Here is a 27,974-nt window from a genome sequence, read left to right on the forward strand (position 1 = left end):
AGAGACATCAGCAGCACAATAGAGCATATCTGAATGCTGTCTTTTCCCAACAGACTAAATGTAGATTAGGATTAATATCAATTATGTTTGCATAAACCTGAGAGCAGAACATAAACCTTGTTGTTATCTTAATGAGCCATGACCAAAGACCAGCCTTGACTAATGGGGTTAAGCGGTTAGTTCACGATCTTGAGAAGAGATACTGAAGACTGTACTGAATCTATTCACAGGGTTCACATTAGGGTTCACTCTCCTTAGGAGATACTGTCGAGAGAAAAAGCTGTGGAGCAAGACAGAATTAAAGAATTGATTCTTCTATGTATGGAGAGATTTGCAGTCACCCCAGCAAGCGTCATATAACCTTTTTTTTTTTCCAGCTCAGTGAATAATTTTTCAGAAGCAGCCTATGTTGCCTCCCCGAGCTCCATGCTGCCATATTGTTGAGTTCACACATATGCAAGCGTGTGTGCACTATAAAGTTCTTGCACTGCCATTCTAGTGTCTAGGGATATATCGATCCTCTAATATTATGCCAAGAACCTACAGGAACCTACAATGCGCTTACTTCAGTAGGCTAGGCAGCTGTGTGCTTACATAATGGCTTTGCTCGCCATTCAGTCATTTCTTGAAAACTTTATTGATAGTCATCCTAAAGAGCAGGCAGGAGATGTTTCAGAGGAGATGACTATCAAAGTGATGACATCCTCTAATCCAAAGACACATCGATACAATTATCTGTAGTGCATCTGAGGCTTTAGGGAACCAGAGTGTAAGGTACTGGTTCCATAACGGACAGACAGAAATCCAAGTAGAATTACTTGCACACACGGACACTGTGTTGTACACGGTTGTACAGTTTATTGTGGTGGAAACTACCTGGGCTGCTGTGCCTTATATGTGAATGTGTGTGTACATTTCTCTTTATACTAGAACTGTGTTTCAATGTGTTTCAGAGTGTAGATCCGTGTTTGGTGTTGCAGTGAGTGTTTAAGTCACTTTTACAAAATGATTCAGCGTCAGTATTAATTCTGTTTATTAATTAAACAGGCAATAATAGTACACACTAAACTGCATTTTGAATTAAAGGAAACACACATTTGCCTACATTTTTAGTTAAAATGTATAACTCAATACTGGAGACTCTCAGTGGAGTCATCGTTCACTCACCGTACAGGCTCCACATTGGCTCCATGAAATCAGACCTGATCACTCAGTATTATATTTGAATCATTTAATGTTTAATAAGGGATCAGTGCCGTGCGTGAGTTTGCAAACTGAGACATTGATACTCGTCGACATCCTCTATTGGGCTGCTGCCACAGGAATATAGTCTGTATTTCTCCATCTATATTGGCAATGAATATCACATTAAAAGCATTAAAGTGGCTTTAAATGAGATCTATAACACATGCTAATCAAAACAAATTTTGTTCAGACTAGACAGTGCAGTTCTGACCACATGTTTAATATACGGTACGCTTCATTTTAGTTTATTAATATCACCATAGCAGACGCCACTGACAGAATATTCTGGATCTCAAAGGGCTTTAGATATCTGACAAAGGTTTGAGAGACGTGACTGAAGCTGAAAATTTCAGGCGAACATTTCCCCCAATGAGATGAATCAGACAGCTTTTAATTCACGCTGTTATCAACTGGCCTTTTTCGTCGGGCTCTATCTACCTGTAGAGAGACTATCCTCTTCAAGGCTCTGTGTGGTGCTGAGAGAGAGAGAGAGAGAGAGAGAGAGAGAGAGAGAGAGAGAGAGAGAGAGAGAGAGAGAGAGAGAGAGAGAGAGAGAGAGAGGTCCGGTCACTCTGACTGTCAGAGATAACACTTCACAGCATCATCTTAGTAAAATAAGAAGAGGCCGGAAAGAGGGGAGGGAGAAAAACTGCCCTCTGAGGAATAAAGAGCAGGATTAATTAACTTTCCCATCAGCCTCTTGGTCAACAATATTACTGCTTTATGTACACTTCCTGTTTGTCCCATTGAAAGAATCTGTGCCCTACTTCTCCTCTCAGTCCAATTTCACCTCATCTAACTTCTTCCCTCGTCTCCCTTATTCCCATTTAACCTCCTCTGTGCTTTCAACCATGCCCATTTAGCCCTCCACTGAACTCTAAATTGAGTCACCACAAGGCTTTTTGTTCCTGTGGTGTGTGGCCCCAAATGTGTGCGCCTCTGTTCTGCAGTCAACAGGCGGGAGAACATGTGGGCTTATAAGGGATACGGGAACTATCAGGGCTCTAATACAGACATGCTGATTTTACAAATAGAAAGTCACGCATGCACATATCCACAAACACACACTCTGTTTTTGTTTTTTTCAGTTTTACAGGAAATACAATGGACACAACAGTAAGCCTATGTAGTAACAAACATGACCCACTTCATATGGTTCTCAGAAACTTTGCCTATTAGTGGGCTTATATCATTGCGCTGCCTCAACCTCTATGTCTGGTTTAAGAACTCGTTTAAGTAATTGCTTTACTGAAAAGTTTCTGTCTTTTATACGTACTTTGTCATAAAGTTACTTTCATTTAGACAAAAATCATTATCTGTTTCTGGACAAAGGAGCTGAAACACGTAATATGTAATTTTGTGAGATATTTACTCAGACACACATAGTAACAATGAGCGGAAATGTCCATGTTTACTGACGTACTGACTCCATATTAAATACACCAGGTTTTTTGTTACCACATAGTAGGAAAAGCACAAGCGTTACTTGTATTAGAATATTATATTATTACTCTGTCTGCATTAGAAACGTTCTGTCTGAAGTCATGATGACCATATGTTTTTGGAATTAACATCTCAACCTTCAGGGATCAGACGCTCTAGCTTGGAAGGTTGTTTTGAGGAATACCATCAAAGACAACTCCCCGTATCAGGACACACATGCTGACTGTTCGATTAGAGGTGATGGATTACAGTTCATATTATGGTGACCACACACTTCTTTGTAAAATATGTCAAAATGTTATCCGTGAAAATTGCCTATTCCAACCCGTTCGTGTTTGATTTCTGTACCTTGGACAGATCTCCAGCCCAGAATTTAAAGCACCACATCAGAACTTTACATATCTGCATTTTCAAAGTAACCTGGAATGTTTTCCTATTTACTGGGAATCATTGGATTCTTTCAATCACGTAACTAGTACAACATGATGTATGACAAAATAGTACACAACAACAATGAGTTGTTTCAGTAATATACTTGTTCCACCTTAACAGCATTTCAAATTCACATACTTACTTTCTACATAGCATGCAATCAATTTACCAAGCCAGTGCTGTATAGTGTTAACTCTCTATTTATTTTGAATTAGTGGTGACTTAAAAGTATGCATCTTATGTATCTTCTCCCCAGGAAGTTGAACGTCTTGTTCTCTGGGCATTAATGCACATTTCTTTCCATTCATAATTTGTTGTACAGTACACTTGCAGTCATTCAGACATATTATAAAGTACAAATTACAGTAGTTCAGTCTAACAAAGTAGCATTTCAACTCTATTCTCCTCTCCGTTATAAGCTTTTTAAAGATGTTTAACTCTCAAGGATATGTTTTCTTTTTTCTGTCTCATTCTCTCCCGTTTCTCCCACTTTCTGCCTCTCTTTTTCCTCTTTCGTCCTCAGTATGACTCTCCCACAACATTCTCCAGGGCTGTGGGATGTTGTGTGTTTTACGTCTGGTCCCCATGATCATCTCACACCTCATCTGGCCTCTTCCATTTACTCTCTCCCTCTTATGATGTATTGACTTGGCTGCCCGTAATAAACCACCACCACACCATCACATGTGCCTCACACTCTCTGTCTCTCTCCCTCTCTATCTCTCTCTCTCCCCCCTTCACACACACACACACACACACACACACACACACACACACACACACACACACACACAAACACAGATTTTAACACCTCCCAGAATGTGTTGAATATGTGATTCTCTCCATCATATCATTTTATATACTCAACGCCGGTGTTGTATATTTTCTGGAGCTGCTTAGCTTGCAGTCTGGCAGAAAAATAGTACACAATGGATTGGGAGCTACAGTAGTTCCTCATCCTGCCTCCGGTTGTCCCTGGCTGGCAGTCAAGCCCAGTGAGTGTGCATTCTTAATGCTCCCTTGGCCTCGATGAGAGAGATGATTGGTAGAATTAATTGTGGCTGGAGGGCCGAATGGGAATAAGTGGAGGAAAAAAAAGGCGAGATGGAAGAAAGGAGGGGAAAGGGGGGGTATCTGGCTGGTTTTAGTGTAGTGTTTCCTTCCTTGAAGCTTGGCACTGGAGGATGTAGAAGTTGATTTTATGCGTGCAGTCACACACGTTTGTACATCTAGTCTAGATTAATATTAGCCCAATCCTTTTCTCTTTTATAGCTCAGTTTGTCTTTCTGTTCATTTGTGATTTACACCTGTGTGCTTGGAGGGAAGAGATAAGAAAGCCTAACACAGCAACAATCATAATGTAATGGTCTCCTCAGCTCCCCTGACTCTATTCGGCTATCAGAACATAGTTTAAATCCCGCAGTGAGGTGTCATTAAATGAGATAAATCGAGCTTGAAAATAGGGACATATAATCTGAGTATGTCTCGGAGTGTGAGGGCTTGTCTCTGTTTGTGTGAGCCTGTTGGTAGAGACTGTGAAGAGAGCAATGCTGTGTCCTCTATCCTCTCCTCAGACTTCAGTGACAGATCATATCTGAGCTCCTAACACAGAGGAAACCATTGCTCATCTTCTCAGTGCCTTTTCAATTATGTTGTCCCGCCTGACTTACCTCCAACTGATTTTCAGCATGAAACAGGTGATAGAGCAGAAGAATAATATAATAAAAGGATTATAACAACAAACATCCCCAAAAAAAACTAAAGGCAGTTCTGAGCTGTGAAGGATGCGATGCAGGGTGACATGTATATGTTTGTGTCGTTTAATGCTCTCTCTCCCTGTCAGCAAATTGGAGGGTCTCCTTAAAGGATTTATGTGCTGGTCTTATGGGGTCGCGTCACAGAATGTATGTATGGGAATATTAGAAGTTGGGGGTTGGGTGTGTGTTTGTGTGTGTGTGAAGGGTTTCGGGGGTTAGAGTAGTAGGGTTCTGGGGAAGCTGTCTCATCATTTATTTATACAATCTACAGAAGAAGGAGTTAGCAGAGAGAGGGGGCTGCCTTCTACAAGCCGCCCTGGGAATACTGTAGGTCAAGAGTTGTTTTTCTAGCCACCAGCACAATTCTTTGTCTGAAAAAGGGGAAGCCAATGAATGAGCACACTATACTGCACTGGATTTACTCTTCTCATCGCATGCTGTACTCAAGTTTGGCTCATTATCTTGAGTACAAAACCCCTTGGTACCCTTGATATACTTGTGCTGATGATTCTGAAACAGAAAATAAATGCTTGGGTTTTATGTCTGAGCTGTTTAATCGATAGGTTGACACAAAATTCATCATTTAAAACAAATATTTGTTGAATGAAAATACCTTTGTTGTTGTTTTTTAAACTAATTGTCAATATGCAATATCAAGACATTACTTTGGGCTCTGGAAGCTTGTATTGGACACATGATACATTTTTTTGGAAAAATATAATTTGAATGTCATTGTTATTTAATCTACAATTATTACTTAATGTATAATTTAGTCTATAAAAGACAAATCACATTTAATGAGCTCAAATTTGTGTCATGATGTTTTATGTGTCCATAAACCTGAAGTATGATCCATCCACTTCATAATGACACAAAGTGGACAAAATCTGTAAATTCTCATTCTTGTGTTCATTTTAAAAGCTGTACCCAGCTACTGTTTGGCCTTTCAAATATTTGATTCATCAACAAGTTTAGGTGTGAGAAAACAAAATATAAGCCTCGTCACTGCTGGCTCTTACTTAGTTCATGGTGGTGATTAAAAGGGTTTAAATGTCCTAAATCTAATCAAACCACTTATTGATTTTTCTGTAGCTTAAGATATATTACATCTTCCGCGTATTTTGTTCATCTTGACCAAAATGCAGCCCTGCTTCTGGTATTTCTCAGACCTGGTTGATCGTTATTTAGCACAGGTCTATTTGGTTCTCTTAAGGCTAAGGGGAATAGTGTTTGTTGTTGTCACTTTAAGTGTCAGTGCTGAAGTACTGACCAAAACACACAGTTTAAAGACACACACACACACACACACACACACACACACACACACACACATACACATACACACAAAGCAGAAACATATATCACCGCACAGCCCCACAGGGACAGAACCATTATTCCTTACCGAGGTGCTCCATCATCATCCCTTTGGCGTGGCCTCACACACACACACACACACACACACACACACACACACACACACACACACACACACACACACAAACACAAACACAACTGTGTTTAAGATCCAGAGTTGACTTGCTGATGAAGGGAGTATTTTGCTTCCCTCATCCTGGATGCCATGGCAACCAGGACTGGAGACCTTTTAACCTGTCATGGAGGAAAGGGTGGAAGGGCCCTCTGTGTGCCCTGGTGGAGTCAGACCAGGTCACTGGTCATCTGAGCAAAAAACAAGGAAAATGAATCTTGACATGTGATTCTATCAGTGAAACAGGGCTGTTGCACTGTGAAACAGACACAATACAAATATTTTTGGATGTTTTATGGTATCTGTGTTTGTTGAATTATATTTTTGTATTGTTGAGGCTTCATGTATTTATAAATTTTGAAGAATACTAAAGCTTTCCTATTCTGTCGCTCTCATTTCCCAGGAAGTCCAGACTTTTATCTATCTTCAAATCCCTCTTGTGAGCACTGTTGGACTCTAGAAAGCCACCTATATTATCGTCCACCCAGACTTGTGATAATGAGAACACATACTGTGTAGCTGAAAGAGAAGCTGTCAGATGTACGTGAACACTGACAACATAGATTAAATTAAAGAAACAGTAAATGTGATGGTAGCTGCATGAATTGAGAATGTTTTTTTTGCATTTAGATCTTAGGATCTAAATGCTTGGCTTGAGACAACGTAATGATGAGATGTTGATGATGCTCATTTGTGCTAATGCTGGTTGAACGTAAAGTGACAGGAGATGGCTGAAATAGCACAGCCGTTTCAGCAGCGATGTTAGCAGAGTCTGTTGGTGAAGCCTCAGTAAAACACAGCTGTGAAGATGAACTGGCTCTGACTGTGGCCTTTGTTGTTACACTTCACACACTTCACACGCCTCACACACATAAATTCAGGAACAAAAAGAGATGTGTGCATGTACTGATATGTGGAAATACACATACACACCTCCACTGATGTGTTCAGTAGTGCACGAGGTCGGCAGGAAACAAAGAGACGGGGGTGCATGGCCATTTCATAACCCCTTCTCTACCTGTAAAGTGTCTTTACATCTACACTTTCATCCACCAACACACTCAATCTGTTAGTCAGCATCTAAGCGAGAAAGAAGGCAAACTCACAAAATATATACGCATACCAAAACATCTCTGTAAATGTACTAAATAGTTTACAAAATCACCTGAAAGAAAATAATTTACTGTCATAAAAGTAAAACAGGTAATGACATTTTCATGTTCTTTCCTAAACTCCACATGGAGGGCAGTTCTAAAAATGAATGTTAAAATGTGTTTTTCACTGATTAAGTGAAATCAGGTGGTTCAGATACTTTCATCAGATTAAATGATACACCACAGTTTAAGATGCTGCCCGTCGGAATCACAAAAGTCCTCGGTCCAAAAAGGCAATTTAGATGACAAGCTGTTTTTTATAAAGATAAAGGTTTTTAATTTTGTTGCATATCATTTTAGGATATATTAGATATATTTTAAACCTAACGTTTGATGTATAGGTAACATACCCTAGATGTTAAATGATCCACAGTTCTCTGCTCCTCATCTTTTTTTCCCCTCCTGTTACTCTGCGTCTCTATCCGTCAGTGCTCTTTCATACAAAGTGTTCATTAGCTGTGTAACCTTTTACTTTGAATTACAGCTCAGCTCTGCTGCTTGCCTGCAGGTCTAACTAAAGGAGCATGTTGGCCCATTAGTCATTCTGTCATGGCACACTGACATGCCAGGCTCTCAGTCATCCTGCTAACCTGCTAGCCAGCCGATCGGTCAGCAATTCAAGCATGCATCCCTCTATCCAAACAGTCATCCATCCACTCGTCTGCAGCAGCCGGGCCAGTCGGCCCGTCGGCTGACAGCTGCTGGGGTGGCTGAGCTCTTCATCGTTGTAGGACTGGAGGAGTTGTGACTGCAGCTGATCTGTGCAATTGTGTAGAGGTGCGAGGCAGATTGGAGACCATCTGCTTCCTTTTCTGTCTCTCTCTGTTTATTGTCGGTCTACATTTCTATCACCTCCTCTCGTGGAAGCTTCATCTTTCCCCCTCCTTTTGTCTCCGTCCTGCATTCTTATCCTCTTTTTTTGCCCTCTTTATTAAGTGAGGTACTATTTTAAACTTTTTCTTTTTTCTTTCTTTCTTTACTAACTCTTGTCTCTCCTGACCACTGAATATGTATCATTATCAGTGTACTACAAGAGCTCTGTCCCTTATTATCTCTCTATAAAAAGGTCACTGTTGATGCTAAGTGGACGTTTGTTCTTGTTTACAAACTACTACAATAATGCAGCCCCATTTATTTCAGTTGTCATTACTGTAATGATCTGGTTTTGGACGATTAACGAGCACTACTTTGATGAACTCATACTATAGTAAAGGGGATTATGCATCAGGTCTCATACATCTGCTGTAGGAACTTTTCCTTATGCTCCTTAGGATTTGTCCTTCTACTTTAGGCTGTCGAGAGTGTTTTCACCTGCAGAACGCGGTTTAATTAACTTATAATTGATTATCTTAATGGCTGTGGAGGCAGTTTCTCATTTATTTTTCTTGTAAAGCTGTTGGACTTTGAAGCTGCTGTTGAAAAAATGTTTTTACCTTTTCATCACAGGCGTGTGTGTGAATAGAGCATATTGACAGGCTGCTGCCTGGGGCGTCTCTTTTTTATTACTGTGTTGAATAGAAAGCCTCTACATCTACCAGGAGCAGCCAAGCCTCGCTTTATATTATAGCAAATGTATACAATGCGGTATCACTATTGGATCTGACTCTATATGTCCTTTATCAGCAAAACCCACATCTCTCTTTATTCTGCTTGGAAATGAATGTCTTTGTCTGACATTTAAATATCAATGACACAACAGGTCTGAGCGATAAGAAGGTCAACTGTTAATAATAGTATGTGAGACATACGGTACTGTAGATCCATTATTGTTTGATATTTAATTAATAAAAGTGATGTGAAACTATCGGTGTGAATGTGACAGGGATTCATTGTGAATATGCGTGTGTGCGCGTGCGTGTGTGGACACTAAGTGGGCTTGGCAGGTAGCTGGCCAAAGGCCACATTTTAAACTCTGTCAGGTGTCAGGTAGTCTGCTGTGAATGAGGGGAGGATTATTTGAGACAGAGCATCAATGCTGATTAAATTGGCCGCTCCTGAAAAAGATGCAGGGTTTTGTCAGACTGAAGTGAGACGGAAGGAAGTTGTTAATCAAATTTGAACAGTTAGATTGCTCTGCTCAGACAAACCTACAGGGATATGTTTTTGGATGATTGACTGAGTTAGACGCAGGAGTTTGCATTCAAATGCTGTAATACTGTTACAAGCTACTCACTTATTCAGACACAGGACATAGTTATTTCAGGTATTAAACAGTAAGACGAAGGCTTTCACTCACTATTGAAAATTCAACTTAATTCTGCACTTACCTACAATAAATACTCAAATGCATTTTTCTCTCACTTATCACTGTCTGTTACAAAAGAAAAAATAAGAGCCATAGCTATTTTTGTAGTTGAAAATATTTGATATAGATATTTGCTTGCCACCTTACTCACATTGAGATGTTGTCTCACTTATTGTCACTTCACATGATGTATAATAATATTAATAATGTAAGCCAGGAGAGATCTATCGGGTACATTTGGGCAATTTTCTATAGCCTGATCACTTTTGCTTTAGTACTCCAGTATGTGTTCTTCTCTATTTTGTTCCCCTCCGTTATAGAAAGTTTTGTCACAGCTTCCTTTTTCACTGCTGCCCATCACAATATAAACCGTGCTTTGTCATTGCTTATTAGCTATGAGGCGTGAGCATAAATGGGAATCACAAAAATCAAGCACCATAATCAAAATCCCGTCTGTGGGTCAAGATTATAAAAGTGCAACAGTGCAGTACATATTAACATACTTATCACCATTTCTTTGTTCTTTTTTCAGTCACGGATGAAGACACAGTGAAGAGATACTACGCCAAGTTTGAGGAGAGGTTTTTCCAGACCTGCGAGAAGGAGCTCCTGAAAATCAACACATTCTATTCAGGTATTTATTTACTTCAGTTACATGAATGGTTGATGCTGAGTTTGTGAAATCAAAGACAATTTAGGAAAGCAGTTTCAGATCAAATAACTGAAACAGTTTAAGTGTGATAATTGGGCTGGTATTCAGAGAAACAATTTCATTGGCTTTGACTTAATGGATCCATACCAATATGTATGTTATATATATAAGCAATTATTTTTTATTTTCTATGATTGATTCTGCTCTGCAATAATGCTCCATCAGCAAATACATTCTCAATTTCATCTTGAATTAACATAATTTATTGTTGTTATAACAATCTTAGATGTGGTGTAATATATTGTATAAACCATGATATAAATACTGTTACAGGTTTCATCTGCCATCACTTATCATTATCTTATATATTAGAGTTTTTTCATAATTTCTGTGCACATTTTACTGTGCTAAGCTTCCAGTTTCTGTGCCATACTACATTGTATCTAATCTTGGTCATTTGATTGAAGTAGCCAGTGGTTGTCGTGTTCAAGCGAGCAGGCCTGCCTGTGTGTATTTCAGGGAGCAGGGGAGTATGTCTGCACCGTGTAACATGAGATGGAAGCCATAATATTATCTGGTATTCTGGTACCAGCAGGTTGCCTTCTGGTCTCAAACTTCAGTTCAGGGGGAAGTGGGAGGTGTCTGAAGACAGCGAGTGCTTCCTCTAGAGGCTGTTTGTAAAACTACAGGTCAGCTGATGGCCAAGGTTGACAGGCAAGATTGTTCCAGCTCATAATGATGGGACATAACTGGCAGATGGATGGCAAGAGGATCAAATAAATAAGATATACTATAAATCAGTGCAGATATTGTGAGCAGGAGGTTGATTGAATGAAAAAAAATGTGATCCTCAACAGTGCACGTCTTCATTACTGACATACTGTATATGCCAGAGGCTTACTATTGGCTGCTGTAGAGGCCATGTCTCGTTAACTTGTCTTTTATTATCCTGATCCATTACCTGCTGCTCATAATGACAACATAGTGACTTTGCTTGTGACAGAACATCATGTGGGTAACTATTTAACACTATTTAGCAGTATATAAACAGTGAAGGGCTTATAACACACTATAATGTAGTTGTAAACATATATAAGGACATTTTTTAATGGTTTATTAATGTACTGAATTTTTCAGCAGTTTTACTATATTGTCATTTATTATCTGTTCATACAGCAGCAAAAGTCCTCAGAGGGTTCTGATTTGTTTATGTTAATGTCTGTCTATATGAATAAAAACAGAATAAGGAATAGAACCAAACAAACAATTTTAATTTCTGATGTTCTCAGTGCTACATGTGACACATCACATCAGTATTACAGTCAGTGAGTCACCGTCACTCTTCAGCAGGCCTCAGCAGTGAGGTTGGTTAAATGTTGTATATGAAAACATCAGCGTCTCCTTCCTGCTCTTAGGCGTCTTGTTTATCCTCCACACACAGCTTTATCTGATGCCAGTTACTGTGTGTGTAAATGTGTGTGGGTATTTTGAAAAGGCTGGATAGGTTGTGAGAAAGAGAGCCGGCGGATGGATGGAGATAAATCGTGTGCTGACTTTACATAAGACACTTGCCTCCACATAGCTCTTTCCCTCTGAACAACCCTCTGAAAGGGGTCCTTGACCTCTCAAAGCCATTCTGCTGCATTGCGCTGAAATTCATCCTGTTGGACAACACTTTCATCTTGATGGTTTAAACACAAACCAAAAAGACATTTTGGCAAACTGCTGTTTTAATAGAATATCCTTTCATCCTGAAAGCTTAAGAAGAACAACAGGCTTTTTAAACTTCTCCAATAAAGCCATACCAGTTGAAATCTAAACCACCAACACCTGTCTGTTTAAGGTCCATTAGCAGCACACACATGAACTGTCCAGCCATGTCCTCTGTTGTGAAGGGCCACTGCAATCCTCAGATTTAATCTAAAGCTACTTGTCCCAGGCAGTCAGGGTCTTGACTTTCTCACGCCTCCTGCTGTTGTCATGTGTTCATCCAAGCATTGCTGTGACAGACTGTACGAGTCGAGCAGAAGGATTACTGTGAATTCAGATGTCGAAGAACCTTCTTTGAGGAAGGTAGTGTGATATCTGGAGAATGTGTGGGTGGGTGTGTTGAAGTAACAAAGCCTGAAAGTCACCAGTGAGCCCTCCACACCATCACTGCTGCTTTTCCCATTTTTTATTATTATTATTTGTATTTAATCAGGTTGTCTCATTGAGATTAAGATCTCTTTTCCAAGAGAGACCTGGGAACAGGAAACAGTCACAATAACACAATCGGCAAAACAGAAACGACACAACTACGCAAAAGACAGGATTTAAAAACAGTTACAAGAATCATGAAAAACATCAAATAATAAAGCTTTAAAATCACCAAAGGGGACGCAAGACTGTAGTTTGAGGGCAGTTTGCAGTTCATTCCATTTAAAAGGTGCATAGTATCTGAAACCAGTTCTGCCAACATTAGTGTGTACATGAGGGATATCTAAGGTTAAGTAGCTACTGAATCGCAGACTGTATTTACTAGATTTTAATGAGAGAAGAGGTGTGAGGTAGTTTGGAAACCTCCGTGGTAGAGCTTTAGAACAACATGAGATTGCTATTTCTTCTTAACTGTAAGGAGATCCATCCAACCCTATGATTCAGAGAATAAGGATCAGACTGAAATTTGTCATTTGTGATAAGCAAGATAATGCACTGTGATACACAGGGTTTCACAGCTAAAGTGTTGATGCGGCATGACAGAATATCTCCTTTAACTCTATACAAGAAGCCAATTTAATTTTTAAACTTTTGAGTCAAATGTTGAAGATGAATCTTGACATCAACATTCTGCTGTCAAGCAACATACCTACATATTTGTAAGACTCTGCAAGAGTAATGTGAGTGCCATTTAAAGTTCATGGCAGGAAAGTCAGAGTCACTGGTGGAGGTGGAAAATTGCATTTAAAACGTAAAAAGTGTTTAAGGAGTGTAATTGGAAAGCATGAATGGCGTGACAGGGCTGGAGTGAAGCCTGGGGGCATATACCATTGTATCACCAGCAAAAAAGAGGGCATTGGAGTATTAGGAAGAATGATGTCATATATGTTTAATGTAAACCGCTATGGACCAATGATAGACCCCTGTGGCAACCCATCGTCTGAGTTCTCTCTGTCAGGTAAGAGTTGAACCAATTAAGTGTGGCCTATAGACTTTGTTGTGAAGTTGTGGGGAGAACCTAAGGACTGTATGAGTTCTTAAGTCAATGTTTTGTTTTTAATAATGTGCATGTATGTCTGTTATTAAAATATTTCCAGTGCTACTGCAAGATCAGTAATAGCGAAAATTGGATAAATTCCAGAGAACGGCAAATCATTAAAAGGTTGAAATAATTATAATTTCTTGTGGTGATAATTTGTGATTGGGATTAAGAAATTTGAGTGTCTCTGACAGGAAATGGTACAGTTATCACTATCGTCTAGGGCAAACATTTCAGATCCAGGCTCCAGAGTTTCGGACAGAGGAGCAGCTATTAGAGCCTCAGCTCCACAGACTGTCAGGCTGGCAGTATGCTTCGAACCAAATCAGATTTGGTGTGTTATTAGACTACTGTCACAAACAGCACTGCAAGGAGGTATCAGTGCTCCTATTGCAACTCCAGGTTTCCACACCAGCTGGAGGAACTTGCAGAACTCATAGCAGGAATAAACATGACTTTCAAGTTCTCAAAACGAAAAGTAAGCGCACTAGCTTCATACTTAAGATACTTAACTAGTACAAACCTAAAAATACATCAAGGAGTATGTGCTTAAAATCGGCTTGCCAGCCTGCCCACCAACTAAGCACACTCAGCTGACTCTTTTTGGTCACAACTGTGTTGCCTGTATGAAAAATGACAACTTGCATTTCATTAGAAAGAATCTACTTATCTTAGTCTGTGTGACTGTATTTGTTTTCGGTGCTGAGTTCATAAACTGAGGAATTAGCAACTCAATAGTTCAGTAGTTCTTCATCAGACCAAAAAGTCTGTATTTCTGCTTTTAGCAGATTATTCGTAAGAATAGAAGGAAGAGAACGGTCAAAGGGGCAATACAAGGTATGGGCTCCATTGTTCAGTAGCTGAACCTGGTATGACTTGATTGGTTAAAAAAAAAAAGCAGTGTAGAATGAGGACCAATCTTTGTTGGAAAAGTAGGTAGAAATGCAAGAGAAGTTAATGAAATGCAGGTTACTGCCCCCACTCTCCCACCCCCCTCTCTCTTTCTGGGTATATTAACCTATCTCTGACCCGGATAATGGTTCCTCCCTCTGCAGCATTTACATGTCAGCTCGGCCTAATAGTCTCCATGCTTCTGCTTCCTGGAACAGATGGCAGGAGAGCAGAGGAGACAGTGTGTATAAAAGTGTTTTTGAGTTCTCACCTTCTCGTTCTCTGTCATTTCTTGTTACTGAGACCTGTCCTCTACTAAGATCACTGGTGTCAAGCTGAAGCAGCTGGTTGACTTTTCTTCCCAGTAGTTTGTCAGGCAAAAGCCAAACTGAAGAGTTTTCTTTCTTTTCTCCTTCAGGCATAATGGTTAGATCACCAAAACATGTCTAACAGAGTGAAGAACAGTTTGCCTTACATAATTAAATCTACTTATTAATGCTGTTTGTTTGCATATTCATAACCCTCTTTTTTGTTATGTCCTTTGTACTTAAAAAATCCCTTCCTAGGAAGTAATATTGAATCAAATTGACTTTAATTCACCAAACCAACAATACATAGTAGAACAGGACTCGACATAAAGTAGAATATAACTACCGAGTAAAAATAGTGGCTTCAGTAGTTCTGCTTAACTTTAAAGAGTGGATATATGCATTATAAAAATGAATAAATGTGGTGCAGTACAAGCACCACAATAGTAAGCAATAATAATCCATAAGAAAAACATAAACCTCTTTTTAAATAATTTTCTTTTCTTCCAAACTGTAGAAAAGCTTGCTGAAGCACAGAGACGCTCTGCCACTCTGCAGAATGAGCTGCAGTCTTCACTGGACGCTCAGCGCGAGAGCCACGCCCCGCCCGGCCTGCGGAGACGCAAGACAATGTTCCACCTGTCGCAGGAGGAACGCTGCAAACACCACAACATCAAGGACCTGAAGCTAGCCTTCAGCGAGTTCTACCTCAGCCTCATCCTGCTCCAGAACTACCAGGTATCATTACAAATTCTCAAGCTCACCTGCATTTAAGGTTAAGTCGAGGCGGAAAGGTTCTATAGTATAAATAAGGCAGGGTGTAATAAATAAACCTTCTAATCTGTTTGTCTGGTATGTAACAATTGTTTCCTCCTTGCCGTCCACAGAACCTGAACTTCACTGGTTTCCGTAAGATCCTGAAGAAACATGACAAGATCCTGGATACTCCTCGTGGGGCCGACTGGCGTGTGGCTCACGTAGAGGTGGCACCTTTCTACACCTGCAAGAAGATCACACAGCTTATCTCCGAGACAGAGGTGCTTGCTCGCATACAGATAAACACACATACACGCTATAATACAAAAATGTAATTATTGTTTGTTGTTTGTCGTGTGTGTGTTTGTGTATAGACCATCGTCACCACTGAGCTGGAGGGAGGAGATCGTCAGAAGGCCATGAAGAGGTTGAGAGTTCCTCCACTGGGGGCAGCTCAGGTTAGTGCAGCTGATTACACTGGAAATAACTGAGTCATATGAGCCTCATCTGTGCCTCACAAACCTTTGGACTTAGAACTTCTATAGCAAATTAATGTTCTCCTAAAAATGTAGAGAGTTCAATAATATCAACCATTTTTTCTCTTCTGTTTTTTGTCATTTGATATATTTTCAAAGCAGGGATTCTGCAAACTAAAATGGAATTACTAGCACATAAAGATGAAATAAATGTGTGTCATATTTTCAGTCCCTTAAGTCCCCCCCACCCCCCACCCCTCTCACTCTACAGTATTAATTTACCTGAATACAAATGTGGTCTCCGCGCCAGAGAATATCTCAGCGAGAATAATCTTTGCATTCATCTTACTGTAAGACTTTTACTGGTGGTGACTAAAGGTTAAAAACAAAAGGTGAGAGGTTTGTTATGGAAGAAATTGAGAGGGAGGAAGATGGGAAGTTACAAAGAGAGAGAAACCATGAGAGCCTTTAGTATTGATTTTGTAAGTGCCTTTCCATTGTTGAACAGGATATCTTTCAGAAATAATCGAGGCTAGTGGCACTTTACCCCCCTATGTTATATCAACTGTTATTAATGCATTAATTACTGTCATGTCTGACTTGAATTGTGCTATGTGACTATTGATCACTACATTTCCCCTGCAGGCATGTGTATAATACATATATTAAAGCACATTAAAGTAGTCAGAGTTTTTTATGGAGACACATTCATTTCAAAAGTTGTATTTACATACAAAATATCACTATTTAGCATCTGTGAGCTTGTTAATATGTATAACAGGGTAGTTAGGTGTCTCATTAATTAGTACTATTAACATTATTTATTAATTATTTTTTTTTCTGTATTCCCTGATTCAGCCTGCTTTGGCTTGGACAACCTTTCGTGTGGGACTCTACTGCGGCTTCTTTATCATTCTCGCCATCGCCTTCGTTCTCACCGGTAAGTCTCATTAACATCCAGATTCATACATTTTTCATTTCCTGCACAATTTGTAATGTGTAAGATAACTGGCAGTTTTGGCAGATGGTTTGAGATAAATAAGGAGCATGTTCGGCAGGTTTTTATTGATGTTTTCCCTCAGATGCGTTATCAAACAGACAGTAAAGGGTTTTATATTTTATCTTTTAAAAAGCAAAAAATCCACTGTGGTTTCATCAGGTGCTGTTTTTATCCGTTTGGAGAATGTGTGGCCACTGGTGCGGATCTATCGGGGCGGTTTCCTGTTGATCCAGTTCCTCTTCCTGTTGGGCATCAACACTTACGGATGGAGGCAGGCCGGAGTCAACCATGTCCTCATCTTCGAGATCAACCCCCGAAACAACCTCTCACACCAACACCTGTTTGAGGTCAATGGAAACAATTATTTATGTTACTGAATCAGAGAAAATAAACTTTGTTTTCAGATTGAATAAGTGATCATGCATTTTTACAACATGCAATAGGAATGAATGGGGTTGTTGAGTCATCAGGGTAATCCAAATTCAAGGAATACATTTTTTTTTTTTTCAATCAGCAGAAACAGTACATTTCTAATTTCCACAGGGTTTTATTTATACCAATGGAGTAACAAAACAAAACATAATTTGCACAGAATTATTCAGATTGCCTTGTTAAATGAGATTATGTGTCAGAAGTGCTTTCTTTTAATGCCAGTTGCTTCTGTTTCTCCCCTGTGTGCTGCAGATTGCTGGTTTCCTGGGTGTGTTGTGGTGTCTCAGCATCCTCTCCTGTCTCTACTCAGAGTACACCTACATCCCCATGCAGATCAATCCGCTTATCCTTTATGGCTTCATGGTGCTCTTCCTCCTCAACCCCTTCAAGACCTGCTACTACAAATCGCGATTCTGGCTCCTCAAGCTGCTGGTCAGTCTATACATGTATTTATGGGAGCTTCTCTTTTACTCCTCTGCTATTTTAGTTTGAAAGAATTACAATGATGACATTGAACTTCGGTGCCACCAATAATGCTCACTCAGAGCGTCTGAAAATATGAGCTGGATGAATGAGCCAAACGGTCAAGGTTCATGGATACACAAAGACTAATGTTGACAATTGTGAGCCAGCAGTAAGTAACGCTGCAGAGGACCACCATAAAAACATGAACCAAATGCGAACAAGATGAGACAATGTGAGACACCGGCTCATATGGGCTGAGGATTTGAATATGGTATTGACACAGAGTAAACTTGAATTGTAGGAGTGCAGGAGCCAGGTTTAATGAGAAATGTGTAGTTATTTGTATTAAAGAGAAGGGTTGTTATTTTTATGCATGTACACAAAATTGAAAAAAAATGTATGTTTAGACAAACCAACAAAACCAAAAGTTAACTCTGACTTTAACCAGCTATTTTACTCCAACCTTAACCAAAATCATATTTCCAAACTGTTAAACCACCAAAATATTGACAGAAAACATCACCAAATGTTATTTACAAATAACAATAACAATAATAATTACACAAATGCATAGTGTTCCAAAAAATATTGCCATGAATTTTTTCAGCATATAATAAAAAGTACATTTTTAAATCTCCTATGTACGACAAAAATAAATGTTTTGTCATACAAGTGAAGAGTCACTAGACTGCGTTATCCTTAATATGTGGAGTGTGTGTGTGTGTGTGTGTGTGTGTGTGTGTGTGTGTGTGTATCTCTATTCCACACAATGAATGCATGTAGATATCTATCTCAAGCCTCATGTTTACAAAACCCTTCTATGTGACACTGTTCTTTGTCTAAGCCAAGCTACAGGAGTGTGTGTGTGTGTGTGTGTGTGTGTGTGTGTGTGTGTGTGTGTGTGTGTGTGTGTGTGTGTCTTGAGGGGGATGTAGCGAAACAGAGGGCAGAGGGTTTGAGGGATAATAGAATGCAGCCTCGTCCCAGGGGAATTGGAGGGTTGTGACTGTGCAATCATTACAGGCATAGATCTATCAGTATGCTGATGCCCTGAACTCCACTGTCCCTCCTCCTCCCTCCCTACTTCTCCCCTGCAGCAGCAGCAGCAGCATACCCCCTCCTCATATTCATGTCCTTTCTTTCACAGCTCCCCACAGTCCTCAGCAGCACTCCCTCAGCCCTCCTCCACTGACTGGCTCCATAATCAGCCTCAGTCTTGATTGGTCCTCAGTAATCACAACAACCTACGCAGTATTAGAGCTGATATGAGCTGTTTTTCATGGTTGTCAGACATGTTGCCTCCTAGAATACACAATAAGTGATTAAGGATGTTTCTGGAGAAATTGTAGTTTTCTTGGAACAAACAATCTGTTGTTGTTTTTTCTAGCAGTGCTATAAAAAATGTCCATGCCAGATGTGCTAATTTCCTCTGACAATAAACACCAGAGGACAAATATTTCATTAAAGGGCAAACTGCAGATCTAGCACCTGGATTACTAGTGTTTGCTCAAGAAATGAAAACCAAACCACATCACTGCATAGGGCTCAGCCTTGAGACATCAACACAAACAGAGCGGATATGGGTGAGATGGCCACTCGATCAATACAGACTTTGATTGACAGGTTAAGAAATATGTAATGAGATGATATGTGATCAATATTCTTTGACATTTTCAGTGGACGGAGAGTGTTTGTGGGGGTTTGTCTGAAAGTGTACATGGTGAGAGGCATACAGTCACTCCTGAATGTCAGAAGTGGCCTGGGGGGGGTAAATGGAAAGAGTCGAGCAGCGTTGGATATTTTTACAAAGCGCGGTCAATAAACAAGCTCCTGCCAAAAGAACATACCCCAAATAACATGCCCGTAGAAGGCAAAGCATGCCACAAATCCCTGCCAGCCACATCATGTGTTTGTTTTGTGCACTAGTTAGTAGTGACACACAAATGAACAGATACATGCACACAGACTCATTAGGTTGTCCTGTGGTGTGCTGATAAGGTATGATCCCTTCAGGTGATGCAGATCATTAATAGAGGTTGTTCCCTGCTTTGCACTTCTCTACTGATGAACTGTGATAATTTCACACTAACTAATTGTTGACTAATTCCGTCTCAGTGTTGAAAGCACATACACAAAATGTAGAACTCACTGTAGCAGTGAGGTCAGCCGAGACGTTTTCTGAAATGCACCAAACATTTTTCCATAAATGAGAAATGCATGTTTTTCTTGAATGCTTTTATACATTCTTCCGGTTTATACTAATGAATGTTTCAGTGCACTTTGAGCTCATTGAGACTACAATGAATATTGTCATTAAATAGCAGCTTAACTTTATCACCTGCCATCTTTTCTCTGTTGCCTGTTTCTAGTTTCGCGTGTGCACAGCACCGTTTCATCGGGTGGAGTTCGCAGACTTCTGGCTGGCTGATCAGCTCAACTCTCTGGTGGTTGTTCTGATGGACCTGGAGTATCTCATCTGCTACTACATCTTTGAGCTGCAGTGGAGCAACAGCAAGGGCCTGCTGCCCAAGATTAAAGGTGAGACATGAATCTTGTTGTGTGTTCACAATGGCTACATTTTAAAATGCATGTTCTCTGTGCCTCTGTCTGTGAGCAGATGAAATATAGCAGGAGCCAGGGAGGGGAAGGTTTATACCCAGCTATAGAAAAAAATACGCTAAAATACAACATTGTTGTGAAAGAGCTGGGTACACTAAGATTTGTGGCTATGAATTTTCTCATTTCTATATAGATATAGGTAGCCATACATGGACAATATCATGTAAGTACAACAATACATGCATTTCATGAAACATTAAAGAGAAGGTTTTGGTATCAGTCCCTAATTATCAAAGAGAAAGATCCTCTTTCTGGACTCACCGTTTCCCCAACATCCCTTTAAGAATAGGCAGAAATACTTCAACGGTAGCCTCAGTCGACAGTTATGTAGTTCAACCACACAATATTTATAATCCTGAGTAAATGTTGTGTTTTGTTTCTTATTTACTGGAGTAGAGTTCATTCCTGTTCTCAGGAGTTTGTTGCTCTCTGGGAAATTATAAGGAAAATGTTCTCACTGAAGCAGATATACATAGATTAGGCCTCTGAATAATATGAACACCTATATACAGTCAACTGCAAAACTTAAACACAAAGAAAATCCTTGAATGCACTAAACAATAGATTGATGCTATAGATATTTGAATACATGCACTACTTTGTTTTCAATAACAGTGTTTATTCCTCATCTGCTATATCGCGTCATTATAAACACCCAAATCATTTGGTTCTAAATATTTCGGACTAAGTTGACAGTGTGCCAGACAGCCTATCTAGCCTGTCAGGAAATACGATGTGAATAAGGTTTTAATTGCTGTCCGTCCACTCCACCAACAGTGACACTTCGGCCTCCACGCAGCCAATTAACACGGAGCTAATGGATCGGAAATGTTTGGCCACTCAGAGGTCGCCATGTGACTCTCATAATAATGAGCCTCCCTGCGAGAAGAAGAATGTGGAGAGGACATTATGTTAGAGAAAAGGCAGAGAATAAGAGGTTTTTAACATAATCGTGCACTATTTTATTCTGTTCTAGACCCTGATGACCACATATGCCACAGCTACTCCTACGGTCTGCGTGCCATCATCCAGTGTCTGCCCGCCTGGTTCCGCTTCATTCAATGCCTGAGGCGTTACCGTGACACCAAGAGGGCCTTCCCTCACCTGGTGAATGCTGGGAAATATTCGACCACCTTCTTTGTCGTCACCTTTGCCGCGCTCTATGCAACGCATAGAGGTAGGACACAGAACGCACCATTATATCTACACTCTATATCTATGTTGTGTGTCATGTACCGTAGGTAGGAGGTTTGACCTGGGGGAGTAAACATGGTGACGTAAAAATGCATCTTCAGTCAATTACAATGCAGTAAATTTCAGCTCAGAAGAGCAACAGTATTTGTGGTGTAACAAAAGCATGTCAACAACACACAGGCTTTTTGAGCTTTTGAATTGAGTTGTGTGTGCCGAGAAAGCAGAGGTGACCTTGAGTGCAAATGCTAGAAGTTGGCCTTGGTTCCCTGTCAGTGCCGAGAGCTTTATAATGGAAATAGGAAAGGTTTGTCCGACAGAGCCACAGATAAACAAGGTTCTGCTCTCATAATATGGCATTCAATATGTGAGCATGAGGCCAGAGAGAAAGAGGAGACAGACCAGAGGAAGGGAGAAATAGCAAAAGAAAAAAATAGAGAAAAAGAAAGAAAGACACTCCTCATGTGATATCTACCAATAACAAGATTGAAAGGCAAAAAGAGAGCGGTTACATTAAAAGTCAAATCACTCTCTCCCTCCGACAGCTTCACAATTAGCCTGCAATTATTCAGATTCAGAAGCCGTATCACAAAGGAGTTCATGTTCAAAGATACAGCACCCAGGCAATATCATTCCTTTGTATTTCAGTTTTCCATCACAGATATTTATCCACGCAGCTTGTTTGAAAGCACCTCTTTTTGCCACTCGCATATTTAAACTCGTCTCAGATGCCAGTTTATATATTTATTCGCCAGCAAAATGCCAGCTATGAAACTTCATCTTCAACCTTTCAAACCGCTAAATGTTATTTCCCAGCTTGACTTTATTCTTTCACGATATAAATTCAAATCAATACGCTTGCTTCCTAAGCTGACCGCCAGTGATCTGATATTGAATGAACCAGGAAGAGACAGAGACAGAGACAGACAGACAGACGGACAGACCTTTTTTTTCTTTTCTTCTACAGCTCAGTAGGAGAGCTGTCCATTAAACCATATCCTCCTTCCTCCTCTGGTCTGAAGCCTGTAGACTAATGGCCTCTCTTCATGTGTTATTCTCTATGAAGCCGTCTTTCATCCAGCACGTTAATGGAGGCGGAGACCAATCGCTGGTTAAGCAAAGGAGCAGGGTGGGAACACATACACTCATTGACAGTGAATGGATGGTTGAGGAAATTGCCGGTTGTGGAGATATTTGATGTATCCGCTGCAGAAATTATTGTTCTGGTCAATTTTAAAGCCCCTGATGAACAAATATAGATACCAATGTCAGAATATCCTGCATCCAAATATAGAAATTATGAGTAAACAGCCTCTGAAGCATTAAAAGTGCAAAGTACAGGTATGACAAAATCCTCTACTGTAGCCTTAGTGTAGGTAGGACAGATGATGCCCATCATCTGCCAGAACAGACAGCAGGGTGGTGTCGTGTTCACACCGCTGGGTCCAGCTGTAAAAGGTGGCTGGAGTGTCAGTCGCTATCTGGCAGAGTTCCCACTGTCTGTCTGTGGATGTGTCACCTTCATTGCTAACCTGATCACAGCTCGGAGGCTTCCGTGTGACCTCACCACCTCACTCCTTACTGGAACTGCACACATTCAGCTCCGGGAAGGAGAAATAATTTAACCTTAAAAGCAATATATAAATCATGGGCTTCTCTTTAGACTACAGAGGACTGAGTGGTATTCAGGGTCGAGTTCTTCCATTTACAAGGTACAGTCTCACCTGTATATGTGACAAAATGTGATTCAATTTTTAGAAAGAAATGTTTTTTTTGTCTGTGTTCTGTCAATGTGGGATTAAGGCATTACATCATTTTTTTATGTTTTGCAGCAGATTTCTCCCCTCAGAGAAACGTTCAGTTCAGTGTTGTGAAGATGTGGTTGGACTCTGTCATGAAACTGTAATCTCAGCAGATGCTCAGAGATGATGGAGTCAGAATTTCCAAACTCTAAAAGATACCGTGTGAGGCCTGATAATATAGCAGATACTTTACTCAGGATCAATACAGGCTCGGCATTATGTACATTGGTTTGAGACGTATTGCTGTTTTAGATGCAGGGGAGTTACAGGCCTAATGCTAATTTAAACCTGTGGGATTTATCTCATGGACAAGCAAAGGGAGGAGAACAGGATGCTGCATGGTGGGCAAAAATAGCAAAAAGCCTCTGTACTGTTTGGCGTGAGAAATAACAAAAGATGCACAAGATATGCACAGATCATCAATGAGAAGAAATGTGAAGGTGTTTGTTAGTTTTAAAGACATCCCTCTGTCTGTGGCATCAACATCAAAAACTCCCTAACCCAGCTAAAATAACCAGGAGCAGAGAGGAACATTAGTCCTGCTGGTCTCTGTGAGAGTCTGACCACGGGGGTGAGGGGAAAAACAAAGTCAAGCTGCAGTGAAGGATCAGAAAATTTTGAGCTGATAGAGCATAGAGGGGGAGGTAAAAATGAAATGTTAGATGGAGAGAGGAAAGAAGTAACAGAAAAAAACAAGAGAGTAACAGGTAGGTGCTAAAGATCGACATGAAAGGGATGATGATTTACAGATTTATAGATATCAAAATGTGAATAATTATAGGAAATGGATGGAGGAGAGGAGAGGAGAGGAGAGGAGAGGAGAGGAGAGGAGAGGAGAGGAGATGAGAGTGTAATTACCAGCCCAGGGCTGAACACATGTCTGCTGGACTCTGCTGGAATAGAGATGAGCCCAGAGCTGACAGCTTTTATAACTTCATTTCATGTTCTGACCCCTCGTTCATTATCTGAAGAGAAATTGCAGCACAGACACACACTCCCACACACACACACACCCTCAGTCAAACACACACGTTAACCATTGGAGATAAATGACACAGCTCTGAGTACATTTTCTCTCTCTGCCTGCTTGAACTCTAATTCACCCCTGCTAAAGCCAAATAGCCGTATGCAAGCACATTGTATTTTCTCTGTGAGGTTTGTTCATACGAGTTGAATCTCTTAACGGCACCAACTTGTTGTTCATACCTTGTCTCAGCCTGGTGAACGCCACCTGCTCATGAGGAGGTGTGCGTTTATGAGATTTCACCATTCGGATAATCTATGTCCCTTCAGTTACAATATAAGGCTACCTGTTCTGCTCATTCTGTGGGTCAGTTCTATTCTCAAAATGTCACCAAATTTTGTTAAAAAAGAAATTCCTCTGTCAATTACATAGCCTTACAAATATATCCGTGTCAACTCAGTGGTGGTATTAAAGGACCCAAAACATTTAGAAAATATGGTAAAAGTCCCCCCATCAATTATTAATTTAGTCTTGGTTAGATTTTTTAGTTTAGTGTCTGTACCGTATTTGAACTGATTCTTAATTACCTTGTTGATGGATCTGGTGGCCATGGCAACAGATGATAAATTACTCTTAGTAGCAGAGACTGATTGTTTCTGGTGTAAACTTTTTTCCATCAGTGGGAACTGAGCCTCTTGCATAAAATGAGCCTGCCAAGGTGTTCTGCCTTTAATGGTGTTATTTAACCTCATGAGGGCCCGTGGACAACAATAGCGTGTGTGTGTGTGTGTGTGTGTGTGTGTGTGTGTGTGTGTGTGTGTGTGTGTGCATGCATGCATGCATGCACGCGCGCACATGCGTGTGAGTGACAGAGTACTTGCAATTGAGTGTGTGTGACAGGAGCTAGTGACCACAGTTAGCCCTTACTGAGCATCTAATCAATGTCCATCTCACGATAGTTGACCTTTTAATGGTCCAGTGGCTCACCAGCCTGGTGAAAACACATCAGCCTTAACAGAAACTGAAGGGTTAAATACTTGCACACTTTACAAGCTGAGAAACTCACATCAGTGGATATTCTCCAGTGAAAAGAGTCTATTGTCCTGGACTAAGTATAATCTACGGCTGGGAAATCTCAGTGTGGCCGTAGGGACTACTTCCATCCCATCGCTCAGCTGAAGAAGCAAACAGCACAATGGGAGCAGCAGTTAACAGAGCAGCACAGCAGTAACTCTCCGTTAGAAATGTCCCCGCTCTGCTCCCTGGCGTCTCTTTGGCTGATAACAGGAAGAAGCAGTGACTTTGACAAATGGGAACGAGCCTGGTCTCTGTCTGGTGGCTGCTGTCTCTGTCTGTGTGAGTCACAATGTTAGGCCACTGGGTGCTGATTTATGTATCGACGCCCACTGAGGAACAAGCAAATCACATCCTGCAAACACACACAGACTGCTGAGCTCGGCTAATCACACTCTGACATTATACAGTACATCAAACAACTGTAAACTAGCTTAGAGCTCGTTAAATACTCATCAGCTGTGGGCAGGTCAACCAATAATGATAATAATTATCATTACAGCCAACATGTACAGTCTGCCACTGTAGTATTTTGTCAACAAATGATTAAACCTGTGTATGATGAAGCGTAGCAAACATGATGCTAGATTGAATAGTAATGAAATTACTGTATCTTGGAACTAGAAGACTTTATTATTTTAATTTATCATATAGTTATTAATCAATAACTTAACAGTTGCAGCTGCAGTGAAAAAAGTAAACACATGTAGGTTCTTACCCTTTTGAGAAGTACAAACATTTTCTCAGCCAATAAAGTGCTGAGTCTTGGTTTGGATATTAGAAGTAGGACACGCTGTGTGGGACAGAAAGACCACTGACATTTATTCTTCTCTACGAGCTTTTACAGCACTGGGACACTAAGAGAAAAACATACCTCTTGTGCACTATACAGTACATTTTACACAGAGTAAATAATTTATATAGATTGAATTGAAATAAACCGTACATTAATGTAAATATCTCTGCATATTAAAGTTAGGACACACAAACTGTATTGGGATAAGCACACGCATGCACACACGCACACACAAAATATGTGCACATGCCATACAATAGATGCACATTTTAATACAAAATGGCCTCACCTCAGAAGAATACACCCTCATGTTGTAAATCTTTTAAAGAAATTATGAGGTCAAATCATCATGATTTCAGTTACTCTATGTAATAAAGAGGCAGTAGTGGTGCAGCAAGCTAACAGTGTGTCATTTGATGTTTGGTCATCTTCCATTTGGTGAAAGATGTTAGGAAGTATGAGTGAAAATGAAACTCTGAACTGAATAGTCCTCAGGCTATCAATCATTTGTTAGTGTATTCATGACAGGAGGGCTCCCTCTAGTGGTCAACGTATTGTTGCAAAGTTGACTCGTTTCGGTGAGGTGGTCAATTCTGTAAACCTTCATTCAAGAAAATAAATACAGTTCCTTTTGTACCAGATCTTTAAATTGTGTTATCTGCAAGCACTTGTGTGTGTGTGTGTGTGTGTGTGTGTGTGTGTGTGTGTGTGCTTATTCCAGAGCAAGGACACACGGACGCCGACATGTTCTTCTACCTGCTGATCGTATTCTCCACTATCAGCTCCCTGTACACACTGATCTGGGATCTGCGTATGGACTGGGGACTCTTTGACCGCGGAGCCGGAGAAAACACCTTTCTCAGAGAAGAAATTGTTTACCCACACAAGGTAGAGTCTGATAGTGTAAATGACACACACACACACACACACACACACACACACACACACACACACACACATGCACAGTTACCCTAATCCTGTCTCACCTGCGTCCAGGCCTACTACTACTGTGCCATCATAGAAGATGTGATCCTGCGTTTTGCCTGGACGATCCAGATCTCTCTGACCACAACGACCAAGATCCATTCTGTGGGCGACATTGTTGCCACCGTGCTGGCTCCCCTCGAGGTCTTCAGGTGGGTCTCAATTATATGACAACTTTTTTTTCATACACACACCTAAATCACACATGGTGCTCTTTCAAACCACTCATCCCCATCATTTCTAAAATAGTTTCACCCTTAGCGTCAGTTTTGTGCTCCTCACCCTCTTACTCGCCGACTCTCTCTCTGCAGGCGTTTTGTGTGGAACTTCTTCCGTCTGGAGAATGAGCACCTGAATAACTGTGGTGAGTTTCGTGCTGTGAGGGATATCTCTGTGGCGCCACTCAACGCTGATGACCAGACGCTGCTCGAGCAGATGATGGACCAGGACGACGGCGTCCGGAACCGTTCAGGCAAGAAGACCTGGAAGAGGTCCTACAGCCTGTCTCTGCGACGCCCCCTGCTGTCCACCTCACTGTAAGAAACAACATGAATGCTTGATATC

At 40.6% G+C, this 27,974-nt stretch overlaps 1 protein-coding gene across 1 annotated transcript in view; it reads left to right on the forward strand.

Moving 5' to 3' along the window:
• The window catches only part of xpr1a (xenotropic and polytropic retrovirus receptor 1a), a 65,679-nt gene that overhangs the window by 33,474 nt on the left and 4,231 nt on the right, over positions 1-27,974 (forward strand). Inside the window, exons 3-14 of the mRNA XM_068707340.1 lie at positions 10,295-10,396; positions 15,369-15,589; positions 15,739-15,888; positions 15,982-16,065; positions 16,942-17,023; positions 17,243-17,430; positions 17,768-17,947; positions 20,350-20,518; positions 21,576-21,776; positions 27,148-27,314; positions 27,423-27,562; positions 27,722-27,946. Coding sequence (XP_068563441.1) covers positions 10,295-10,396; positions 15,369-15,589; positions 15,739-15,888; positions 15,982-16,065; positions 16,942-17,023; positions 17,243-17,430; positions 17,768-17,947; positions 20,350-20,518; positions 21,576-21,776; positions 27,148-27,314; positions 27,423-27,562; positions 27,722-27,946 — 1,909 coding nt within the window. The remainder of the gene's footprint in view (positions 1-10,294; positions 10,397-15,368; positions 15,590-15,738; positions 15,889-15,981; positions 16,066-16,941; positions 17,024-17,242; positions 17,431-17,767; positions 17,948-20,349; positions 20,519-21,575; positions 21,777-27,147; positions 27,315-27,422; positions 27,563-27,721; positions 27,947-27,974) is intronic.

This window comes from Cebidichthys violaceus, unplaced genomic scaffold (genome assembly GCF_023349555.1).
Source record: "Cebidichthys violaceus isolate CVI_PGR_0920_01 unplaced genomic scaffold, fCebVio1.0.p SCAF_13, whole genome shotgun sequence".
Taxonomy (NCBI): Eukaryota; Metazoa; Chordata; class Actinopteri; order Perciformes; family Stichaeidae; genus Cebidichthys; species Cebidichthys violaceus.